Source organism: Bactrocera latifrons, unplaced genomic scaffold, assembly GCF_001853355.1.
Source record: "Bactrocera latifrons isolate USDA-ARS-PBARC rearing strain unplaced genomic scaffold, ASM185335v1 scaffold_120, whole genome shotgun sequence".
Lineage (NCBI taxonomy): Eukaryota > Metazoa > Arthropoda > Insecta > Diptera > Tephritidae > Bactrocera > Bactrocera latifrons.
The window spans coordinates 119,357-143,695 of NW_017534631.1; the positions used below are offsets into that span (position 1 = coordinate 119,357).

The 24,339-nt window shown below is 33.3% G+C and overlaps 6 protein-coding genes and 1 long non-coding RNA gene across 10 annotated transcripts in view; 2 read left to right on the forward strand and 5 right to left on the reverse strand.

The window, feature by feature from the left end:
* The window catches only part of LOC108978371, a 28,554-nt gene extending 24,967 nt beyond the window's left edge, over positions 1–3,587 (reverse strand). Inside the window, exon 1 of the long non-coding RNA XR_001994101.1 lies at positions 3,304–3,587. This is a non-coding gene — a long non-coding RNA (uncharacterized LOC108978371). The remainder of the gene's footprint in view (positions 1–3,303) is intronic.
* Positions 3,588–4,250: 663 nt separating this feature from the next.
* On the forward strand, positions 4,251–5,733 carry LOC108978360 (upstream activation factor subunit spp27). Its single transcript, XM_018948600.1, has one exon. The coding sequence runs from the start codon at positions 4,359–4,361 to the stop codon at positions 5,052–5,054; it is 696 nt and encodes a 231-aa protein (XP_018804145.1). The 5' UTR covers positions 4,251–4,358; the 3' UTR covers positions 5,055–5,733.
* A 1,739-nt stretch (positions 5,734–7,472) lies between these two features.
* LOC108978359 (putative adenosylhomocysteinase 2) lies at positions 7,473–13,437 on the reverse strand. Its single transcript, XM_018948599.1, has 2 exons — positions 12,352–13,437; positions 7,473–9,194 (listed from the first exon to the last, which is right to left on the reverse strand). The coding sequence occupies exons 1-2, from the start codon at positions 12,835–12,837 to the stop codon at positions 8,151–8,153; spliced, it is 1,530 nt and encodes a 509-aa protein (XP_018804144.1). The 5' UTR covers positions 12,838–13,437; the 3' UTR covers positions 7,473–8,150.
* Positions 13,438–13,897: 460 nt separating this feature from the next.
* LOC108978333 (zinc finger protein 2 homolog) lies at positions 13,898–16,333 on the reverse strand. Its single transcript, XM_018948557.1, has 6 exons — positions 15,863–16,333; positions 14,744–15,809; positions 14,593–14,676; positions 14,321–14,530; positions 14,105–14,248; positions 13,898–14,045 (listed from the first exon to the last, which is right to left on the reverse strand). Exons 1-6 carry the CDS (start codon positions 16,085–16,087, stop codon positions 13,972–13,974), a joined length of 1,803 nt encoding a protein of 600 aa, XP_018804102.1. The 5' UTR covers positions 16,088–16,333; the 3' UTR covers positions 13,898–13,971.
* Positions 16,334–16,796: 463 nt separating this feature from the next.
* Positions 16,797–18,007, reverse strand: LOC108978336. The gene is made up of 2 exons (XM_018948560.1): positions 17,628–18,007; positions 16,797–17,541 (listed from the first exon to the last, which is right to left on the reverse strand). Exons 1-2 carry the CDS (start codon positions 17,886–17,888, stop codon positions 16,918–16,920), a joined length of 885 nt encoding a protein of 294 aa, XP_018804105.1. The 5' UTR covers positions 17,889–18,007; the 3' UTR covers positions 16,797–16,917.
* Positions 18,008–18,701: 694 nt separating this feature from the next.
* LOC108978358 (small VCP/p97-interacting protein) lies at positions 18,702–19,550 on the reverse strand. The gene is made up of 3 exons (XM_018948598.1): positions 19,117–19,550; positions 18,866–19,036; positions 18,702–18,808 (listed from the first exon to the last, which is right to left on the reverse strand). Exons 1-3 carry the CDS (start codon positions 19,180–19,182, stop codon positions 18,794–18,796), a joined length of 252 nt encoding a protein of 83 aa, XP_018804143.1. The 5' UTR covers positions 19,183–19,550; the 3' UTR covers positions 18,702–18,793.
* A 1,108-nt stretch (positions 19,551–20,658) lies between these two features.
* Positions 20,659–24,339, forward strand: part of LOC108978355 (UTP--glucose-1-phosphate uridylyltransferase) — a 24,307-nt gene continuing 20,626 nt past the window's right edge. Inside the window, exon 1 of one of the 4 annotated variants that reach the window (XM_018948594.1) lies at positions 20,659–20,842. In XM_018948594.1, coding sequence (XP_018804139.1) covers positions 20,816–20,842 — 27 coding nt within the window. In that variant the 5' untranslated portion in view covers positions 20,659–20,815. Of the gene's footprint in view, positions 20,843–23,972; positions 24,302–24,339 lie in introns of those variants that run through there. The other 3 variants (XM_018948591.1, XM_018948595.1, XM_018948593.1) reach the window with 3 other exon arrangements.

Here is a 24,339-nt window from a genome sequence, read left to right on the forward strand (position 1 = left end):
CCTTCTAGGTTTGTGGAGAGATTTAATAGTTGTCCATAGAGATCCGTTATACGATCACTGGTATCGACCTGGCGAAAGACATCGCGATTATTTTTTAAAACAGCTGCTCGGTTGTTAAACTAGTAGCCTCTTCAGAAATGCTATTTTATTGAATTTAAGTAATTTTGCACAAATATTCCAACATAGAAAGACCTAACTTCGGGTGTAACCAAACATTTAATATTCTCGCAATTTAAAATTTAAACCATTAATTTCGAGCAATTCCCACAACAGCTGGTTCTACGTTACCGAAGTTTATGCAAATTTAATCCGACCAAGGGCTGTACTTTCGGAGATCTAACCTCGTTTGGATCGGTAAGTTTCAGATTCTTATGATAACTTTGAAAATCGTTATTTTAACTATATGGAGGCTATAGAAGCAATGACCCGAATTATCCATTTTTAACACCAAAACTCATTTTTATCAGGCAAAGCATTTCACTAAGTTTAATTACTAGAACTTATACATGTACATATATATGTAGAGTGACCGCTATATTCAATACAATACAGATCTCTACAACCGGTATCTGGAGGTTTGGTAAGTTATGTTCCGATTTCTACCATTTTGGGACGTTAGATGTCATATCAGAGCCTTATTTTTACAAAATCTTTCTCCGAATAACTTCATTGGTGCTTATTATATGTTGCGATAGTATAAAAGTAAATACATATACATATATGTATATACATTATATACAACAATATGCAGAAAATTTTTTCTTTTTTAAATAAATTCAAAGTTTACAATTTAAAAAATATAAATATTAACATATGAAATATCTATGGATACATACATACATATGTACTGTGTATATATATAAACAATACATACCAAATATATGCACAATACACAAATTTATACATCTATCTATATATTTACATATTTTCATACATATAGTATAAACATTTTACTAAGTTGTTTTTTAGCATTTTTGTTTATTATTTTCTATTCTATTTTGCATAAACCTTGATCGCTTTTGCGTGGGTGCAATTTCACTCTCTTCACTTTGAAATATCAGCCGCGATTATAGCAATCTATACATATGAGCACTGTGCAGGAGGGCATCGTCACATTCTCTTATTCTCGAATATTTCACCTTTAAGATTTTAGGGGAATGTGATTCTATTGTGGCTAAGGTAAAAAAAAATATTTTTTGTTAAACTCTAATACATACATAGTTACATATGTATTTTTGTTATATTTATGTACTTGTGTTTATATATTTGTAAATAGATTTGAAATTTTATTATTCAGTTTTTAATGACGAAACGCTCGGCAAATGGCTAAGACCCGAAGCCAGCTAAGACTTGTGAATCAATTTGAAGGTGTCCGGCTAACAGAGGGATGATGGTTTGTTGTTAAAAATAAATATCTAACACACTATACATATGTCTGTACATACATATGTATATGTATATGTACATATAAAAATCTTTACATGATAATGTGTGTGTGAAGTATTTGTATTTCTTTTGTATTAGAAACATTTAGAATTTAGAAAAGATAGATTTTATCTCAATTAATTTTTGAATAGAGAAATAACCGTCTGTATTAATAAATAATTTAAAAGATGCCTGCATTGCCAAATATAAAAAATATTTGCATCAGAAAAGCTATTAAAATTTGTTAAATATTAGATTAAAAAAAGTGGCCAAATATCAAAATGTAAATTCAACAAGCGCCAAAAGCATATTGAGCGAAGCTTTGAAATCGAAAAATATAAACAAGCATATTCAAAAAATATTTCATTGCATTAAAAGTTATTTGAGCACTGCCAATGAGAAAGTTATGTAGACAGCCGGTGAGTAAGAATACTAGTACGTTCGAGATGGTAAATATCTTTAATATTTATACATATATTAAGCATAATATTATGCACAAAAATTTTTATTTGCCATTGCAAAAGAACATAAATAAAACACCCACACCTCCTTTGATAGTGTAATGGCTACCACAGCAATCGTAATGAATTCTGTGCTCGGCGTCGAGCCAAAAAGAATCCGGTCCGGCCCACTAGTTCTCACATAATATACATAAATAACTTTATATTAGACAAATTGATACATATTTGTATCTACATATGTATGTATGTATATACTTATGTATGTATTTTAATATGTGCACGGTTGTTTATTAATTAAATTTTATGTGAATAATATAATTTAGTAGTGATTGTCGTGTTGTTTACACGCCGCTGATAATTTGATTTGCTAATTCTAACAGTGAATTTTTATCAATATACCAAATTCTATATTATAAAATTTGCACTTTGACACAACATACACACAAGAATGGCATAAAAAATAAAATAAAGTAAAAATTGAGCACTCTTTCGAAAAAGTACTGCATAAGCATTAGGATTTCATAAGTTGGCAAGAATTTGAGAATATTTAATATATTTTATGTATAAACACAGTTAATATTTGAAGCAATAGAACATCAAATTACTAAATTTTATTAATATATGAGAACTTAAAATCAGATGTATTTTAATCGATTAAAATAATATTACTCAGAACAATATTAATGCATATTATGAGCAGTGACCGAAAACTAGGGCATGTATGTACATATTTGCAACATTTTTGTGATAACATCAATAAGAGTTGGATTTCTATATAGAAATGGAATAAACAAGACCGGTTGCCGCACATATGCAACAAGATGCACCATATGACTTACATACAAACAATTTTCAAGTATGAACGAAGAATAACGTGTTAAGAGGAATGAGAAAAAAATAATACAACTGCTAATGGGCATAAAAGAAAAGGAACTTGAAATTTTGGGCGTTACACTACCGGCAAACAAAGAAATGTGTGCTCAGGATATGTGCCGGTACAAATCTCGACTTGCCACACTGAAAGTGTACGACATACTAGCTGAAGTGGCAACATACCAACATATGTAAGTATATTTGTGGGAGTATGCATGTTTGCAGTATCAGACTGCGGAACTGATAGGAATTCATAAAAATATATTTGAACTAAATTATCTAAAAGTTAAAAATAAATTGGCGATAGCAAGTCCCGCACTGCTTACTGCATATACAGAAAACTGCATTGCATTTGTGCAATTGCTCACGCCAGCTGACTAATCTATTGTGGGGGTCTTTTAATACCAGGGCAGCTGAGTTTATACATATAGACAACAATTTTATATGTTTGGTTGTGTGTATTAAGAGTTTACAAACCACTTTTTCTGCAGGAGTTTCCTTTTTTCTGAAGTTTTCAAGAAATATTAAAACATTTTCCACATACCTTAAACAGTATCCAGCTTCCACTGAAATATGAAGCAAACAATAGGCCAGCAGATTCAATGGAAAAGTTCGACGCCTTCACTAAATTCACAATTTAAGAGCACACAGAATTTTTATAGAATCTAGGGCTATAGCCCACTCAGAACCCGGTAGTTTTTACACCACTCTCACAGTTTGATAGCTTCTAACTCTATTACCACATGCAAATTATTCACTTGTTTATGTTTTGCAATTTGTTTTGACATTTTTTGGAAACAATTTTTAAGAGATTTTTATAAATTTAAGCACAGACGTCTCAAAAAACTTATTTTAATTGCCTATTTCGTTTTCGACATTCATTCCAATTTGCTTTATTGACACTTTGCTTTGCGCAGCTATTCGTGGCAATGGTATTTTGACAATTATCGCTTTCAAAACAAAAAAAACTGAAATAAGCGCAAAAAGAAGCAATAAATATCGTATTTTTACTGGATTGAGGAATTTCAGATTGTAATGAGATATAGAATAGGGAAGCAAGTGTTTCTAGTATGCCTAAATGTAATTGTATTCATATATATTGATTTCTTGAAATCCGCAAGAAAAATAAAGCAAACTTTCAAAAACATCAAGCTTAACTCGGTTCTATTTTTTTTTACTTCATTGTTTTACTGGAAACGAACGATTTCAACTTTCTTAGAGTTTAATAAATTATAAAAATTATATAACAAGTCTGATATTAATGAAATCTTTTATGCAATGTTATTGATGCTGTTGTAATTATCAAATTCCGAATGATATTCATTTCGTTGAATGATTTATGTACGCTCAATATTAAGCAAGTTCCATATCTGCCATAATTTGCACCCCTGGGCACGTTGAATGAAAATCGATAAGTTTTAATCGGTGTCAAAAGTTAAGACGCCGAATTTTTCTCGTTGCTTGTATCATTTCACGTTCTTTGCTTCACGTTTCGTCAAAAAAAAATTGTTGCTGCAGCTTTAAAGTAAATTATAAAAGATTAAAAAATATAAAATATATAACTTTAGTATATTAAAAGTAAAGTAAACATTGTGCAAAATGGCTGATATATCTACTGAAGATTTGAAGGCAGAAATTAATGCTATACTGAAGACGGCGGACCTTTCGGTCGTCTCGGTGAAGAAAGTGCGCGAGCAAGTGGAGAAGAAACTCAACTGTTCCCTACTGAGTCGTAAAAAGGAATTTGATAGCATTGTCATGGATTTCATAAATCAACAACAAGAAGAAAGTGAAGCATCAGCGGAAGAGGAAGAAGAAGATGATCCATCCTCAGAGGAAGAGCAGGTTGAAAAGAAAACAGCCAAAAAGCGCCCCCAACCAACTCAACGTAAGGCAACACCTAAACAAAAGAAGAAGCGAAAGTCCATAAATGGATCCGATTCCGGCTCTGAATCCGATGGTGGCTCTGACTCGGATTATGAAATGCCGAAAAAGAAGGGGCCAAAGAAGAAGGCTGGCGGTGGTGGTGCCGGCGGCGGTTCTGGACGCAAATCAACGGGATTTACTCGCCCATACAACCTTTCACCAGAGTTGTCGGCTTTAATGGGTGCTGAATCATTACCGCGTCATGTAGTGGTGAAGAAAGTATGGGCCATTATAAAAGAGCGTAATTTATACGACCCTAAAAATAAACAATTCGCTATTTGCGATGATGAACTAATGAAGGTGATGAAAGTCAAACGCTTCCGTACATTTGGCATGCTCAAACACTTGAAACCACATTTTCTGGATTAAATAGTTTGCGATGAGATCAGTGGAAGCGGAGCGAAAGCAAGAGCAGAAGAAATTCCTAAATATCGCAACATAGGAATATTATATGATATATTTTATTTTCGTAAAAAAGCAAAAACAATTAACACGCTTCATACTCTAAAATAGTAGTATATACTATGCAAGATTATAAATTTTAAGAACTTTAATTTTTTTTTATTTGCAATTCCCCTTGATATTGATTTACAACATATACCGACTGCCTAAGTGGGTCGAACGCATTTTTCACTAAGTTTTAAGTTAATGTTTGTACGTCTTGATTGTAAAGCATGCGTATCGCTAACGCAATAATATAAAAAGTAGAATTGAAAATTTATTATAAAGTAAACAATAATAATAATAGTTATAGTATCTAACATTTGTGCGCCAAAATGACTATGTTTAATACGAATTTGAAATCTGATACGGAATTATCAATACTTTTATAATTTAGAAAATATAATAAGTGCATGGAAACGTCCATGATGAATTCGTGTGTAGCGCAAAAGAGTTAGCAATGCTCTTAATGTATGTATGTACGTGCTGTACGTAACCATATTGAATATTTGAATACGTTTTACCATTTGCAATAGAAGTAAAATTTGGATTTATTGACAATTGAATTTGAAATAAAGCAAGACGTTTACAATTTGAAAAGCATCAACGGCGAGGTTTTTACTTATTTTTTTTATTAATAACGTTTATGAGCGCGGATTAAGATTATATAACTTAATTTGGGCGTATAATTAAACAGGTGTTACTCTAGTAAAATTTCGATGGTTATCCAAAAGGAAAGGACTTCAAACTTAAGTGAAATAGGCTTGCTTTTTTAAGACGGCTGAAATATGCCAATGCAACCGTACTCACGACAGTCGTCCAGGATTTTTATACGGTAAAAACTGTCAACAGCCAGGTAGCTTGATGGCGACATTGACATAGTTCAGCGAATTAAAAGACAGTGGCTACGCTGGCTAGGTCATGTTGTCCGAATGGACGAAAACACTCCAACTCTGAAAGTAGAAGAAGGAAACCGTCAACTCGGTACAATTTCTCCAAATTTATTTAATAATGTGTTTTATCGCTACAACAGCAGCTGAAGTGGAATTCAGAGAACATCTTGTTGGTTTTGTTGCGCTATTTAACGCCAGGTAAGTTCCCTGATGCGTATATATGTTTGAAAATATTTATTGATGTGCCTGATGTTGGTGTTGAGAAAGCTCGTTAGGTGTCGGCTTTTGACCATTTAGATAACGAAGATCACACGGAAATTGTTCATATAAACACCATCAATCACGAGCTTTTGCCTTTGAACAGTGTCAGTGTATTCCAAACCGGAACGTGCCGAAATGTTTTGTGCATTATAAGGAAATAAGATGTACAAACCCGAAAACCGGCAGTAGTAAGGCATGATGGCTTCAAACTTCCGGTCAACACCAAGCAAAAATAGACGTAGAATATATTCAGAACGAACTGGAAGAGATTATCCTCTTAAAGAAAATAAAACTAGTTGCAATGTAAGCAAGCCACTAAGAACTGTGATGTTGAACGAATAAAATACAAAATATTGACGCTAAGCCAACAGGACACTTGCCATTCAAGTGAGAAGCAAGCACAAAGCAAAAAAATATCACAACAAAAACACTAAGGAAAACTTTTTGGATCATGAATTAAATCTACGTAATCTAAAAAACAAAACAAACCATTAGGACCGCTACGGCATATACATATGTACATAGCTGTCATTCAAACTGACAGTTACGATTTCCTTTTTTCAAAATATCAATTGTAATACGCTATTCATTTATAGTAGGGCAATAAGAATTTGATTTAATTTTATTTTTTATTAAACTCTGCTTTATTTTTATAAACATTTGCTTTCTTCATATGTAATACCTTATTTTTTTTTACACGCAAATAAACTTCGTTTCATTGACGCTATAAGACGTATTTAATACAACTGTATAGACAATAAATATAGTAATATAAGTACATTTGTTTTTTTTTTTTAAATAAAAGTGGAATATATTGACTAAAAACTGCATAACTTGGTAGCAAGTTTTGGTTCAATTGTGCTAAATGCAAAAAATTTAAAATTTTTACTAGAGTACAAAGCAAGCGAAAAATTTGAAATGTTATTTAGCGACTAAAATGCGATCAAATGTTTAATATATTAAGAAAAACCATTGCTGGTCATAGCAAAAATTGATATTTATCAAGTAGAATGATCAAACATTGAACAAACTAAAAAGTTGACGTGATGTGCATATGCACAAAGAATGTCTCAAATGTAATTTACTTTTAAATATGTATGTATGTTTCAGATTAATATTTAAATTGAACACTGCAGAAATACGTTTCGTTTCGATTTCGTGTTTTAGTACAACTTGATTTAATCATATTTACTATTCGTTAGTTATTTCAACTTTTACTTTGTTGGTTTGTCATGAAGCTCATTGTCATCAGCGGCGACGTGTTAATGCTATTTTAATATTGATTGATGTTTCATCATACATCGTTCTATAGGCAAGTGTGTTTCGCCTCCTCGTGGAGGAAAAGTTACTAAATACTACTAGCTAAAGTTCAAGTATCAGCTTTTTTACATTGGGATTCATGTGGCATTTCCTACTAAGCCTTATAAACTGCGTGTATGCCCATGAAACTGTGTGGGGTGTATGTGTGTGTGCAAACTAAATGCTTGCAATTCGAAATTAATATAATACTTTGCTCCTAATTATTATTGTATACTCGTAATTATTGTTTTGCCGTGTTGTGATTTTTTCCGCAATTTTGTGTTTTTTGTTAATAAGTGCTGCATTCAGTTTTAAATTTAATTCAATCTTAACCATCTACAGTATTTAAGCTCACAGCTTCAGCATCAACTTTAACATTAGCTGAAATACTTTTTCAAATTAGAATACTTTCGTTGGCAGTTTACGCGCGCGCTCCAATACCTTTTCTCGCTTTTACTTTTATTTTTAAGCTCAGCACACCGCTCTCGATATCAGCATACATCATAGAAGATCATATACCGGCCCGAAAATTGCACAGCGCTTTTCCCCCCATCCTTAGCTTCAACATGTTTTAGTATCTATAGTAGTTGGGCTTGAATGGCCCGGCTTTGTTGAGACCCATATATTTCGCCTGCTCATCGGTTAATTCTGTTAGATGTGCATCGAAGGTGGGCAAGTGTAAGCTGGCCACATATTCGTCCATTTTCTTTGGCAGCAAATACACGTCGGACTTGTAGCGGCCAGGTGGCGCATTGAATAATTCAATAAGTGCGAGTGCCTGTGTGGCCGAAGTAATTGACACAGCGAACGATGGTATGCTGGAGCATGACAAATTGACGAGACGTCCCTCAGCTAATAGTATGATGTACTTGCCTTCGGGCCAGATAATATGATCGACTTGTGAGCGTACTTTCTCCCACGTCAAGTCCGGTGTACGCAGACCATTCACATCGATTTCGGTATTGGAGTGACCCATATTACAAATAATACAACCGCTCTTCATTTTATCCATGTGTTCGCGTACGACGACATTTTTATTGCCGGTCGCTGTGACCACAATATCCACATTGCGTATCACCTCGTTCAGCTTCACCACACGAAAGCCATCCATGCTGGCTTGCAGTGCACAAATCGGATCTATCTCGGTTATATATACAATGCATCCTTGACCCTTTAATGCTTGTGCACAGCCCTTGCCAACATCACCATAACCGCAAACGACCACTTGCTTGCCGCCGAACATAACGTCCGTTGAGCGTTTCAAGCTGTCGAGTATGGATTCTTTGCAGCTGTAGAGATTGTCGAATTTGGTTTTCGTTACCGAATCGTTGACATTCATTGCAGGCACGGTTAGTTTACCGGCTTTCGACAACTGATACAGACGATGCACACCGGTGACGCTCTCCTCTACAATACCCTTCACGAGCTTGAACATGGTGGGGTATTTCTTCAGCATTAAATGTGTGGCATCGCCACCATCATCCAATATCATATTCGGCTGCCAGCTCTCCGCGTTCACACAGCGATCGATACACCACCAGAAATCTTCCTCCGTCTCGCCGCGCCATGCAAAGATGGGTATGTCGGCTTCGGCCAATGCGGCAGCTACTTCATTCTGCAAATATAGTTTGAAGGAATGAAAAGAGTAGGCAATTAGCACTTGCTTTTAAAAATTGAATACCATAGAGTGGTCTAACAAAAATGTTGAATGAACTGTTATTGAACGCTAATGACGTCAATTAACACTTCGGTATATTTCTATTGTACGAAAGTCGAGGTGCTAAAAGGGCGTCTTGGATAATTTAGAACATTATTGTACCCAGCATGTATAAAGACTTTTATCAGATATTGCCGTTAATTAATTTATTGTTATTGTTATTAGCGGTTTAAGTCAAACCAGTCGGTTTCGCACCTAAAGATATGGTGTTGGATGGGATGGCACTGACGGGGAAGGGGGACTTTTACTTCAACTTTTTCCAAGAATTGTAGATTAAGTAATAGCTTAGAACCAAGGCTGAAGTCTTTTTCTTTAAAAATAAAATAAAATGGTTGTTAAAAATAGTATTTATTGAAATTTTCAAACATATGTGTAGCATGTTGGGTAGAAAAAATATGCACAAAATATCAAATCGATAACTCAAAAATTGAGGAGCTAAATTTAGCACGAAAACTGCGAAAAACCGTCGAAATATTGGAAAAGTACTATCTGGGAATGCCGTAGTACCGAAACTGCTCAAAATAAACCATTTTCCAAAAGATAACGGTTGCGCTACTGTGTCCCTCTAGCCGGGGAATGTTCATTAAGCATTCTTTCTTTACAAATGTAATTGTTTATTGCTTAAACGTGAGATTTCGTTTTTTTGACAAAATTTTAGCTACTTTTGAGGGTGAAAATAATTATTTCAAATGTGTAGAACCGTATTTCTGCATAACTAATGCATAATTTAAATCCTAAAAAAATGGTCAAACGGTTTATAAATAATGCTCAACATAAAACGCTCAATTACTGTCTTAACCTCTTATCTACAACTTTATCGCTGAATATTTAATTTTTATTTATTTACTGTTTGCGGAGCATTAGGCCCACAAGTGATGGATACAGCTCGCCGCAAAAAGCCGATTCTGACTAATATTTGCATTTGTATATATATATATATAATATATGTATATATACATATCCATTTGCACGTTCATACAGAAGATTTATGCACAGAAGTATACACACTGTCTCTTATACACATCTAGATGTGTATAAGAGACAGGCATTAGGCCCACAAGTGATGGATACAGCTCGCCGCAAAAAGCCGATTCTGACTAATATTTGCATTTGTATATATATATATATAATATATGTATATATACATATCCATTTGCACGTTCATACAGAAGATTTATGCACAGAAGTATACACATGCATATGAATATTCATATTAGGCGTGAACTAAGGTGTTATCTGTTATTTAGTTTCATTAGCGCACTTGACAGTCAAAATGGAGCAAACAGATATATCTGACAATCTATTTTCAGTTATGGAGATACATATAACCAATTGGATGGATTTTCGAACCTTTTACAGTGGCAGATGTAGAGTAGTTTGAAGATATTTTACATGTTATTATTTCTGCATAAAAATATATATTTTGTTTTGAAAGATGAATATTTTTTAGTGGTTATGAACATATAGCACTGATATGTTTTTAATATTAACATTTTAACTTATGCATTTGGTAGGGTACTAGAATATATCGAATGTATAAAATTCCATTACGAGAGTTAATCAAAATGTGATCGCTTATCGTTTGGTTGAAATTGAATACGGAAACTGCATGACAATTTTTATACCCTGAACAGTTTATATTGAGTTTGACACGAAGTTTGCGACAACCAGAAAAAACGCCGGTTAGGTTAATATAAAATAAATATAAATGATCAGCGCGATGAGGTGAGACGATTTTGACTTGCACGTCAGTCTGCCATTATGTATGAAAACTAACTCAGTTTTTGAGACATCGATCTAAAACTTTTCACAAGTTCTTTTCTTATAAAGATGCTGCTCTTTTATCTGAACCCTCAATATCGAACCACTATGAAATCTTCTTTTTTTATAATCATAATTGTATAGAAACTTTTCAAGTGTGAAGGGTATTCCAGCTTTGGTGTAAACTTGTTTCGCATAAGTACAGTCAACTGCGGCAAACAATATTTTATTACATATAGCCATATAGTTACTTGCATGTGCAGATGTATGCATATACACAGTTAGATATGCAATCATAATATATATTTGTTTGTACATCAAGCCCCTTCGAATTTTGAATGAAATTTAACTGACGTCATTTGCCTATGCATCTGAGCTTTTAAATCGATGGAGTTTTCGCTGCATATACAATTTCATTATATCACACCAATGCTTATGTGGCCAATTGTATGAAATTGAAACTGTCGCTGTGCACAAGCCAGAGATATTGTTTTTCTTACCGGACGTGAGTATGTTAGAATTTACTCAATTATAAATCGTTTACAATCTTTTAAGTAAACAGCAATATCTTCTATTGTTGGCTGTTGTCATTGTAGGAAGGGCATTATGACATGTATATGGTTCTTTTAGGTGCTGGAGAGGAGCGGTATGTTTATTTGGTAAGCAATTTTGGGCAAGTCACATGAGCTTAATTGTGATTTAAATTTTGCATGTATAACTGTATATGTATGCTCGTATTTAAGTACATTAATTTATTTTCTTGCGACATTTTAAATAGAAAATTAAAAAAAACCAAGTCAATTAATATTGCATGTCAGTACTATTAGTCTTTTCATGAGTTTCAACATGGATATGTACGAAAAGTGCTTTATCTATAATGCATATGTATACACACATATATAAATATCTTCTTGGCCTAATTTGTGATAAATAATGCAAACATAGTAATCGTACTAACCGAAGTCTAGTAAATATGTCGTTAGTCATTTTATATTCGCTGGAATTATTCAAATCGATTTAGATAAAACGGTATAGTATGTAAATTAAATGTTGCTATTTTATTAAGAGCGCAATTTTCGAGTAGATCAATTTTTTATAGCTGCGTCAAGCGATTTATTTAGTGGCGATTTTTTTTGCATTGCAAATTTTTTTTTTTTTTTTTATTAGCATTTATATAAACATAATCATTAGTGTATGACAGTCTTAAAATATAAATCAATTTGCACGAATCAACCCCTTTAGTAAGATAACAGCTGTTCGCTACTACACGCTTTAATTCATATACTATACTCACCTGGGTCGAGTATATATTGCATGCTGCCCAACGCACCGATGCTCCCAACTCCACTAGAGTCTCAATGAGCACCGCTGTTTGCGCATTGATGTGCGTACAACCGACGATTTTCGCATCTTTTAGCGGTTTATCGTCGGCAGCGCGTTTCCGGAGTGCCATTATACCCGGCATCTCTTGTTCGGCTATTTCGATTTCACGCCGGCCAAACGCATGCTGACCGGCAATGTTACGCACACAAAAGTCCGAATTACCTTTGGTATTCTTTTGAACTTTTTCGCGTGGTGGTACATCGTCACCGTCGTCTGAACTACTGCCAGTATAAGAGGCTGAGCTAAACGAATCCGTGGATGAAGCCGATAGGGAGCGACTTCGATAACGACTGGTCTTTTTAAGTGCACTAGACTTATTGGGAACAGTTGTTGTCACCTCTTGTTTATCACCACTAGATCCTGGATCGGGCACAGGAGTGTCGGGCAGGTTGTTCATTTCGTGCTGAGACGTGTTAGATATTTATTTTAGGTTTTTTTGTATTATTGTGGATAAATACCACAAAATAAAAAATATGAAAAGTTACGTTGTTCGCGTTGTTGGTAATTGGATGGAGTGGCTTGGAGTGTGGTTCTTCTGTTTGAATTTCCGAAATTGTTATATTGCAAATATTCGTATGCTATTATTTGACGTTCACGTAATGCTCACGTGATGCAATTGTTTTAGAAAATAGTTTTTTTTATGGGTTTTGTCTCTTTTCTTATTGAATGCACTTTACTCCCCTCACAACGGTAAGGTTTTCCTTTAGATTTTCTGGTTTGTAATACTTTGTTGGTTCAATGCGTTTGGCCGACAGTTAAGTGCTTGAAATATTTTAGAAAAACTATAGGAAACTTTGCAAAAAACACCAAAAGGAAAAACAACACAATGGGCACAACCACGAATTACGGGTGTTTGTATTGTGAAGTTAATCAAATCAATTCGAACAAGTCGCTTGTAAAACAAAAACTAAATTAAATGTTGCTTCCAGAAGTCCTCAATAGAATTGCTGTATCGAACATCGAATGATGGAAGAAAGAAGAAAAGGAGTTAGTGATGCCAGATCTTTCTAAATTATAATTAATAAAATGCTTATGCTGACAACTCAGTGTATATTTCTATGCTACGACATCGTTGGCAAATTAAATAAAATAAAAACTTAAGTTTAATGCTTAATTATTCTATTACTTCGAAGATCGTAGGGATTATAAAGTAGTCTAAGTAAATAACACTGGTAAGCAGTGGGTATGATTAAAGGAGTCGGCATACAAATATTTTTTGTCAAATACTGTAAGTGGTAGAGGTTTTGGATATATATATATAATACGCGTAGGTATTCAATTTCATTGTAAATTATTGTGTATAGTTAAATGACTGAATATACATACTGTCTCTTATACACATCTAGATGTGTATAAGAGACAGTGGTAGAGGTTTTGGATATATATATATAATACGCGTAGGTATTCAATTTCATTGTAAATTATTGTGTATAGTTAAATGACTGAATATACATATATGTAAGTGATAAAGTCAATTTTATTTATAGATCAAGTTGAATAATACAGATATTATAAGTGGTTATCGTTAGGTTTATGTGGTGAATAAGGATAATATATCTTTGTCAAAATTGCCTTCAGTCCGGTGTGGTAATACACGATCTAGATCTATAAAATGAGATTTTTTATATTAATTCTGCATTTGTATTTTATTTAGATATACATACTAAAATGCGAATGGTAGAGATGCCCGCTCTCTGAGTCGCCCTCTTCTTCCACCATATTTCCATGATATTGCCGCTCATGCAGTAAGAGTAACTGTTGTTTTTGAAACGATTTATCACAAAATTTGCAGTAGAACATTTTATGGGCTGCAAATAAGTTGTTAAAAATATAATTTTTAGCGTCTTTACCGTAATAACAAATATATATGAACTACATACGTATTCCATGTGCGTTTATATGCGTTTGATTTTCCAATCCAAATGAGTTTTTTGATTCTGTAGAATATGTTTTATGATTCAATTTGTGCCATTCAAAATGCGATTCTTTCGTAAAGCTTTGTCCACACAAATCGCAATTGAAAATCGGTTTCTTATTATGGTTGCTGTGGCCGCGCAAATGTAAACGCAAACTTGAGCGTTGAGTGAAGCCTGTACGAATAAATCAAGTACCCATTAAATATAGCTTAATTTGTGCTTCCAAAACTACAAACCTTTTTGACATATTGAACATTTAAAAGGAGTAGGATCCGTGTGAGTTAACATGTGCTCCCTGCAAGCTGTTTGCTGGCGATAACCTATAGTTATAATTTAAATACACACGTTTAGATAATTGCTGTTGCATATGTTATTAACACAGCTTACGTTTTCCGCAGACATCACAACAGAAGGGCTGCTCCTTTGTGTGTGTACGCTCATGGTTGATTTGATGAATTTTCTGATGGAATGACTTCTCGCAAAATTGGCACTGAAAACGTTTTTCACCGTGTTGGCGCACATGATACTGAAATCTCATTTGTGTATAATTTTCGAACTTTTCATTGCAAATGTGGCATGTAAAAGTGGAAGTAAGATGAAAGTTTTTGTTGTGACGTTGTAAATGTAGTTGACTGCGAAAACTTTTGCTACATTGTTCACACTTAATGGAGTCCAAACGACTGTGTTTGTGTTTATGCTGGGACAATAGAAAATTTGATTTAAATCCTTTAGAGCAAATATTACAAATGTATGGTTTTTCTTGTGGATGCATCCGCGAGCGATGTTCTTTTAGCAAGCCACGTTTGGGAAAAATAGCCATGCAAATCTTGCATTGCAAAGACTGTCTGGGTGCATAATTTGAGTCATATGACATTGCATCTGTTTCCGTGTCGGTAACGGTACCCGCTTCGGAGTCTTCATCTTCACTGCTACTTATAAAATTTAATGGATGCAAGATATCTTCTGAAGGTGCACTTTGCAGAGTACTATTCAATTTCATCTCTGGATCAGATTCAGCTTTTAAATATTCCATTGTCTCCATGTCTATTGGTTCTGTATTCAATTCATCAAAAAGTGGTGGGGGTGTACCCATAGAACTTTCCGCATATACAACTTCCTTATTATAACGAGGACTTAATTGGCTTTTTGGGCTTAATTGAGGAGAATTAAGTGTTAAAGCAGCGCGTTCAGGTGTTTCCGGTGACTCCTCTACTAAATCTTCTGGGTTAAACAAGCCTGGACCTGGGGAAATACGTGATTCACTTTTTACGGATTCACCACGAGGAGACAAACGTCCCAAGCTACCAGACTCAAGCAGCGTATCCACATGATTAATGTAAGATTGTAATAATGTCTGCGTGTCAATGCATAAATTGTGAAAATGTTTTACTCCCTTTAAACGTTCTAAACAGTCGTGACAAATCTGCTGCGGTAACCCATCGTTTGGCTTAATCTGTGAGAAAAAATAGTTAAATTGCGGTTTCTTTCTTATACAAAGTAACTTACATTCAGCTTCCAAAGCAACAATTCGTCATACACATCTTTAATTTCGTCACTTACATGGTGCTCGGAAGCTTCGTTGATAAAAAGCGACTGAGATTCTTCTACAACAGCAAATATACGTTTAAATTGTAATTGCCCTTCGCCATTATCAATTCTGCTACAAGTTCTACAAATACTTTCTAAAAATGTTTTGAGATCGTTGCAAATATCCGAGAATGTCAAAGACATTTTGCAAACGAGAAATGTATAAAAGATTTTCAGCAAATCTCTTCGTAAATGAAAATCGTCCAAAAGATTATACTGAAATACATATGTATAGTAGTGATGTGGCTATTTTGCTTTCTATGAGTAACCGGTACTGGGTCTACATGTGTGAGAATATTTCAATGTTAATTATTCCGCTCCATAAAATATAGGGCGAAATGCATTTAATGCAATTTTTCGTTATTGTTGCATGCAAGTGAGTAGACAGAAATACTATTTGTAACTACGAAAAACAAGTGATGAGCACTTAATACAATTAATAACCGGATTTATGGAAAAAAAAAGCCAACGAATATACCCAGCTGTATGAACATCTGTTTTTTGTTGTCTTTTCATTCCGCACATTCCCAGTATAGTTAGTATAGAGTTGCCTATTCGTTCCATTTATAATAATTATAATAGGGGTACTCACAACCCGTCTTAAAGCATAGTGGTCATAAAATTTTAAATTTTTACGTTTCAAAAAATTGTTGTTGGATTACATACAAAATGAGTTTACACAATTACAATTTTCAATGCTATGTTTTCGAATCGTTATAACTTATAACTTTATGAGAGTATATGAAACCCAAATTTTTTATACAATTTTATTAATTTTTTTAACTTTTAACATTTAATAACAATATTTGTTTTCGAATATACATATATATATATACATATATGATAGGTACGAATCAACTATAAACTTTTATAAATTTTTGAAACCCAATAAGGCGTGTAAATTTCAATAAACATATTCGATTAAATTAAGGAATTCCACAAATGGAATATTGCACCACTATTAATTCAAGGCTTTACATTCCCTCTTTATATCCACAGATCTCGACATCATTTTCATCAGTAATTAGATGAGCTTCCTGCAGTAAGCCCGCTTCGTACATTTTTGTATTATTTGGCGGCTTTGTAGAAAAATTTGGCCCTTGCTTGGCGTTCTGCTTCATAAAATCTACAGCCAAATGATCATCTACCACAGACATTTCCAAGCTTTTTCCCCATGCAAGAAGAGCAAATGGACGTTCCGGACTTAGGGATTGGGAAGGTGTTATGATGTGACGATACATACAGGCGCGTAGCGTGTTTTGCAACAATTTCACTTGACCACTGTAAGCGCATGGATGGTAAAGCATTACAATGGCTCCTTGAGATAAGGCTGTAAGGTATCTTTGGGGAGGCATAAATATATATGAACCATATTTCGGGATGATTGGACGGTAGGCGCCATAAGTAGGCAACGCCGAGTCATAGGTAATTGTTTCATTAAGGCACTTCACTGGCGGTACGTAGGCTGGTGGGATAAAGTACTCCATTCGCAATGCTTCACGCTTCATATTAGGTGCATATAATGTGCGATTCGCTAAACATAGGTGTTCAAAAGATTGTCTAACATCACTTGGGTCAAAATCGATTCCAATAAATTGCTGCGAATACAACATAGGTATATATATATTATAAAAAAATAATAAGAATATCATAACAACAAATGTAATGTGTGTTAATAGTTTACCTTGCCATCATCACAAATTTCGGTGGCTGTAAGTGGTTTGTTATCGTGCACATTAAGGATTTGCCCGTTTGTATAAGGTGGATATGGAAACCATTTTCCCTTCCAATCATCCTTAGGATGTGGTGGCCCAGGAAACCACTTACCTGTCCACGCTTCTACCGGAGCACTTTTCGTTGTCTTGCGTTTTACAATAAAACGCTTTCCGTAGATTTCAACACTTATTAGTAATAATAAATAAAATATTATATTTGGTTTAATCATAATTCCATTGGTGGCGTAAATTATGGGAATTGAATGTAAAAACGAGAATTAAAAACACTGACGACGTTTAAGAATTTGAGTCACAAAGAATGTGATGATGACACATAATAGTTTGACAATTGCCATTCTCGGCTTAAACAGAGAATTTATTTGTTTTATTTACACACACATTCTGCTAAGCAAGATATTTGCCCCTAATAATATATGTAATATACATATATAAAATGAAATGCTTCGTTAATTGAAACAGTACAGACTAATATTAAGGTGTTCATTGCTTCTTTATACATTGGGTGTGAGTCAGTTGAGTTCTTCTTAATCCCATTTGAAATAAATAAAATATGTAGTACATGTATAGCTCTAAATTTATTAACAACGAATTGCTTACAAAGATAGAAAATTACAAAATGCAATATGGGCAAATGTTTATTAAATACATAGGGCAAAAATACATAAATATTTCCATTAGTTTTTGGTATTGTTTCTTTGTTTTTTTTTTTTTAATTTGTACGTACATATAATATAATAAACGAATAATATTTTTGTATGAAATAATAAAATGAATTGTTTTACACATGAACCGAAAAGAGATATCAAATTTGATTATCAGCACATTATGTGTACATATATGTTTATATTCATATATATTAACAATATTACTCTAGAATGAATAGGAAAAATTAACAAAAAAATTTACTAACAAGAGTTTTAACAATTATTCAAATTTTTTGAAAACTGTTCTATCGCATTGTAAGTTCACCCTTAGTATAATATTTTGTATAACAATGTGTAAATGTCTTAAATTTTAAACACTTTTGATACGCACATAAGTTTACGTGTTTGAATACTTAGAATTATACGCGCTTAAAGCTGTTAGTTCCTGAAACTCCCTTAAGCGTTTTTACTTAGTTTGCTTGCCACTGTAAAAATAAAATCTAGTATGTTAGTGATTTTTTTTATTAAGTCAACTACAATACCTTTAACGCTGGTGCGCCGCCACCTGTTCGCGCAGCCTCTTCTTCTCTTCTAGCTAAATCCTCTGCACGTTGCTGTTGTCTTCGAACACTATCAGGGTTTTTAATGCCTCTATGTTCATTTTCTTCACGTCGGCGTTCTGCTGCTTCAAGTTGTTGACGACGTCGAGTTTCCTTTGGAACGCAATTAACAATCGTTTAATTTATTTTGTTTGCTGAAAAACGTTTTAGACTTAATAACTTAATTAGCTTACCGGCGATGGCATCAGGTTAGATGATTCACCATTACCTCCAAAACACGACGAGCACAACGAACCCATTTTCAAAAAAGTTTTTATTACAATATTACAAGTTTTTTTGTGGTTTAAAATATTTATATATTGCTACAAAGAGTCTCTTTTGTGTTATCATTCGTCAAAATCAGCTGTTTTTTGGGTGGGTGGGTGTGAATTCAGAAAACAAAAAACAACTGTGTTAAGGTATGTTTAGTCGATGACATGATGTCTTAATACACAATTGAAAAAATACATTTTTAATTATTCGCATGATAAACTTAAATTTTGGATTTAGTTTTTGTTCAATTTCTGTCAATACAAACAATTGTCACATCATCAAAAAGAAAATTATTAAAGAACTGAGTAGTATTTATCTCCGTCTCCAAGAAAATATTCTTGCGAACCAACTGTTGGACATTATACATATACATCTCTCCTTCTGAATCAACATATCTAAAAAAACAAAAAATATATAATTATTATAACAAAAGACTTGTTTTAATATTCAAATTATATTTATATTTAAATTATACTAACGCATTATTTTTCTGCACCGTTTTCATTAAATTGTGCATATTATATATTGTACATCAAAATTTTACTGTTATATACATTTTATATTAATAACCGTGCGCGAACAGAGCTAATAACTCCATCGTCAATCAATTTGACATTCCTCTTTGTTCCTTTAGCCATGCGCTAATATTGTTAAATTTTTCGCTGATAAACAAAACAACAACACAATTGAAGAATAGCGCAAAGAACAGAAAAGTCAAACAAATGTACATGTAAAAAGGGCCTGACGGTAGTGTTTGGAATTGTATAACCCAACAACTAACAAAATAATCATATGGTGTTCAAGAGTTTTACACAGCTGAGATCTCCTAATCAAAATTGTCTTTTTGAACACAGAGATCTAAATAAAAGCAATGTAGTATGATAACTAATTATTAATAATTATTGTGAAAAGGTATTTGTAATAGAAAACATTAATGAAAAATTTTAAGAATATTTACGAAACAAAAGTTTATTGCATATTTGCTACTCTTCTTGACCACCTTTGAGATTGCAATGTGGCCGTTTTACCGATTTTTTCTGCACAGGGAACAACCCACATAATAATCAGGTACATTTCAGGCAAATTAATTGCATTACCGATATAAGTAAAAACACTGAATTTGAAATATTTTAACAATAACAAAAGTAAATATGTGAAAATTATGTACTATTTAAGAAAAACAATAATAATAATATAGTAAGTATAAAATTATATTTACAAAGTATTTTAAATCACCCAAAACTAAATACTTATAAAAAATCCCTATCAAAGAAATAATGGTGGTACACAAAAAACTAAAAAAAAAAGTATAATGTAAAATTCTAATTAGTAGTAGAGTATTTCGGGACAACCCGTTCCGCATACCTAATTAGTACTAGAATATTAGTAGGCAACCCGTACCAAATGCCTATTTTCTTGTGTATATGTTAGTTAAAGTTTTAGGAATAGTTACTTGTTGGTTTATACAATGTTGTTTAGTGTTAACAAATAATCTGCACAAAATTATTGTAGAGCAGGTTAAAGCTGTTTCGTTTATTCGTATTATAGAGAGCGCGTAAAAAGTGTTCAATTCTTGCTACAAATAAATTCTAAGTAAAGTTATAGTGTGATATTAATAAAATGTTGAGTGTTCCAAATGAAAATAAGGTGAGCAGTCAAATAGATTAATTAACAGACAGAATGTTATAACTTATGTTATGTTTGTGTGTGAAACAACAGTTTAAAACATTAGGTCGGCTTAAAAGCGCAATTGAAACTCCTATGTGAGTTTAAAAAATTTGTTGATGTGTATTCGAATATACATACATATGTATGTTGTCAGCTGTCTTCTGCTGTTGCCAAAATAACCTTCAATTGACCTAAAGAACTTATACAGTCCTTCGCATTGGGCAAAAGCCACATTATAGTGCAGCGTCCATGTCTTCCACAGTTTATGTATAAATGTTTGTGGGTATAACTGACATGAATGTATCTGCATATGTTCAAATTATTTAAAAATGTCGGAGGCAGCTTCATTTGTGGGCCACCTCTTTTGCATACGTTTACCCTTGAATGATAACTTGCATTCGTGTTAAGCTTTTATTTTTGTTTTGAAAATGACAAATTTCTTTTTAAATAAATGTTTTAAAAAACACATTTGAGTAAATAAATTTTGGGTACTTTTTTATTAAGATTTTCAGCAGTTTATAACTATGAATTATCGCATTATAATATATTCATCTATACATATGTATATATATGTTTATAAATAGTTATGAAAGTATGAATTGTATATGCCGCAAAATAATTCGCCATTAATCAAAATTAAATGATTATATTCGACTGTATACACATAGCATATAAATACACATACTAAATAGATTTATGTATACATACATATGTACATACAGTGATAATCTGCGATGTTTTTTAAACTGTTAACATAAGTTCGTAGTTGTTTGAAAATGGTGAAATTCCCAATTCGTATAGTCTTCATAGCGGCCAGCTCCCAAAACTCAACAAATTTCGTGAACACAACGACACGGACATTATATTGGCTCAATATGCGGCTCAATGGCAAATAATGAGATAATTGTCATTGGTTCACTCCTGGTTGACTTTGGCTCGCATTTCTTAGTTCACTAGAAATATACATACATATGTATGTAGTTCTTTCTTACAGCTTCTGACTTTAAGCACACAGTTAAAACACACGCCATTGCCACTCCACTTAGACGGACAAAAACGCTGCGTTGGCGGATGTTCGGTTATGATGAATTTCACTGTATACATAACATAGATAGCTAAATATTAAAATGTCAGTATGTACTTAATTAACCAAAATTTCTTGTTTTATATACTGAAAAAATCTATGTACGTTAATGTGTTTATAAATCTGTTGAAATATCTAAAAATATATTGAATTCAGTGATATTCTTTTGGTGACGCTAAATGACGAGATCTCAGATGCTGCCACGGAAGCGGTATACGATTTGTGTGGTTTTTAAAACGTTACACACAGCAATTTCTGCAAAGAGTATTTATTTTATTGTGAAAACTAAGTTGTAATACAAAGTAGATAATATATTCCAGTCGTTATTCAAACGATTATATAATATAAAGGTCATTGTTATCAGTAAAGGGCCACTGCAAGCTATAAATGTCAGCCAAATACGAAAAGTTTCCATATACTTGTATTACTGCACTATTTGCACGAGTTTGTTAGTTGGTTTGCATATATGTATGTATGTATGTCTGCATGTCGCTTTAAAAATAAAACTCAGAGTATGTAAAGGGGCAACTGAGCGTTGATAAGAACAGTTGAAAAAGCGGTTTAAAAATGTAAACTGAAATTCTGTGTGATAACGGACGGTCGTAGCGATAAGGTCAGCTGGGCACTGTCAGAGTGATTATCAAGCAAACTTTTGTAAATCATTACTTACCGATATATGTATGCATGTACATATGCATGTGAATTTTATGACACTTTTCATTTTTAAATATTACAAAGCGAGTCCGTTACAACAAAACCTAAAATTTAAGGAAACATTGTGCTATAAATTTGTACATGGTTATGGTGGTCGGTGGATATGGATTTTTGTAATTTTTGTTGCTGGGTAAAAACCACCAACTCGTAGCCCACAAAACGTGATATTTTGTTGCACAATGACGTTCTGTATACCATATCGGTTGAAAGCTTGATTTTTACCCACAGTTAAATCTTTGAAAATCGCTCTAGGGATCGGGGATGTCAAAAAATTCTGAAAAATACCTCACCATAAATAAATCTATAAAAATGCTATATTACTGGTTATCTACTGCTATATTAATGTAACCTATATAACCTCTAAAAAGTCTAACATGCACAATGATCAGATGAAACGGTCCGTAGGAGAGGTTTGTTAATATGTTTTATGCACTCCTGCGTATTCTAGCTGATGACAATCATTCATGGGTTAAATATTTTTTCTTGTTATGTAGCCGATTCTAATGACTGATAAGCCCAAAAAAGACGTCCGTCTAGTTTTAAGAATATCATAGTTTTCACTTCCATTAGAAAAATTGATCCCGTAGAACCATTTATTTTTACTGTTATTGAGCTGAACTTCCATGACTATCTACAATACGCAGTTATGCATTGAATAATTATTAATTTCAGTTATACAAAATAATGACTTGACACTAGTAAATGTTATCAAAGGTCTAAGTGAAGTGATAAAGAAAACATATACACACTCTTATATAAAATTTTAATTTCTGATGCACCTACGTTGTGTGTGTGTGTTTGTGCTTTTGACACCATTGGCGCTAAGGTAGCCGCTCTTAATAAGGCTGCTGCTGCGGCTCTGGCTGTGCAAGCGTTTAAACGTTTTGCGATTAAAATCTCCATTACTCAGACACACTTGCTATGCACGCTTGCACAGTGACAATACGCTGATAGCGTGCTACAAACGCTTATCTACGAAAAAACGTATGTGAATTGATGTGCATATGTGTGTAGATAGTCAAATATGTCTGTATGTATGAATATAGTGATATAGTGTGTGAGTGTAGGTAAATTAATTTAGATGTTAACTCTCTTGTTGTGCTCGCCTGCGTCTTGATGCTAGTTAATAGCCACCCTCAGTACTTTAGTGAGCGAGTATGTTTCTTTGCTTCACTAATATACATATATTATATGTACAGATGTATGAATGCATGTGTGTGTGTGTGTGTTACTGTGTTTGGTTATATATATGAGTGTTTTGCCTCCTGAGTCCACGTTCAGCTCGCACAAATATAAAATTAAGTTCGAAAAAGTCGGCGTTTTCAATTGCACAGTCTCGTCGCGATCGTTCATCAAAGCGTTTGCCACCCAAAAGTTGACGTACTCAACGCTTAACGCTTAACAATAATTATTAATCATAAGTAATAATAAATAAATGTGTTGTGGCAATTAAAAATACATTTTGCTATTGACAACTACTTCCACGTTCAGGCTTAAACACACATGCGTTATCTTTTTAAAATAGAAAAATTTAAGTAATTATAAACTTCAACAATTTGAATGATCGAATAAATGCGCGTACGAAATTCTGAATAAATTTAAAACACACCAGTGCTGGCGCCATTAAACAAGTGAATTTGGTAAAAAAGAAATATTGGCGCAATTTTACATAAAATAA

What these genes read in the sequence shown, in the direction of transcription:
- LOC108978358 (XM_018948598.1), bottom strand. Translation starts at nt 19,182, where the DNA reads ATGGGTTCGTTGTGCTCGTCGTGTTTTGGAGGTAATGGTGAATCATCT. An exon ending in CTAACCTGATGCCATCGCCG is followed by an intron (nt 19,037 to 19,116) that starts GTAAGCTAATTA and finishes TGCGTTCCAAAG; the next exon opens with GAAACTCGACGTCGTCAACA.
- LOC108978359 (XM_018948599.1), bottom strand. Translation starts at nt 12,837, where the DNA reads ATGAACAACCTGCCCGACACTCCTGTGCCCGATCCAGGATCTAGTGGT. An exon ending in GCAATATATACTCGACCCAG is followed by an intron (nt 9,195 to 12,351) that starts GTGAGTATAGTA and finishes CTATATTTGCAG; the next exon opens with AATGAAGTAGCTGCCGCATT.
- LOC108978336 (XM_018948560.1), bottom strand. Translation starts at nt 17,888, where the DNA reads ATGATTAAACCAAATATAATATTTTATTTATTATTACTAATAAGTGTT. An exon ending in AAATTTGTGATGATGGCAAG is followed by an intron (nt 17,542 to 17,627) that starts GTAAACTATTAA and finishes TTGTATTCGCAG; the next exon opens with CAATTTATTGGAATCGATTT.
- LOC108978360 (XM_018948600.1), top strand. Translation starts at nt 4,359, where the DNA reads ATGGCTGATATATCTACTGAAGATTTGAAGGCAGAAATTAATGCTATA.
- LOC108978333 (XM_018948557.1), bottom strand. Translation starts at nt 16,087, where the DNA reads ATGTCTTTGACATTCTCGGATATTTGCAACGATCTCAAAACATTTTTA. An exon ending in TGTTGCTTTGGAAGCTGAAT is followed by an intron (nt 15,810 to 15,862) that starts GTAAGTTACTTT and finishes TTTTTCTCACAG; the next exon opens with ATTAAGCCAAACGATGGGTT. An exon ending in TCTCTACCATTCGCATTTTA is followed by an intron (nt 14,046 to 14,104) that starts GTATGTATATCT and finishes CTCATTTTATAG; the next exon opens with ATCTAGATCGTGTATTACCA.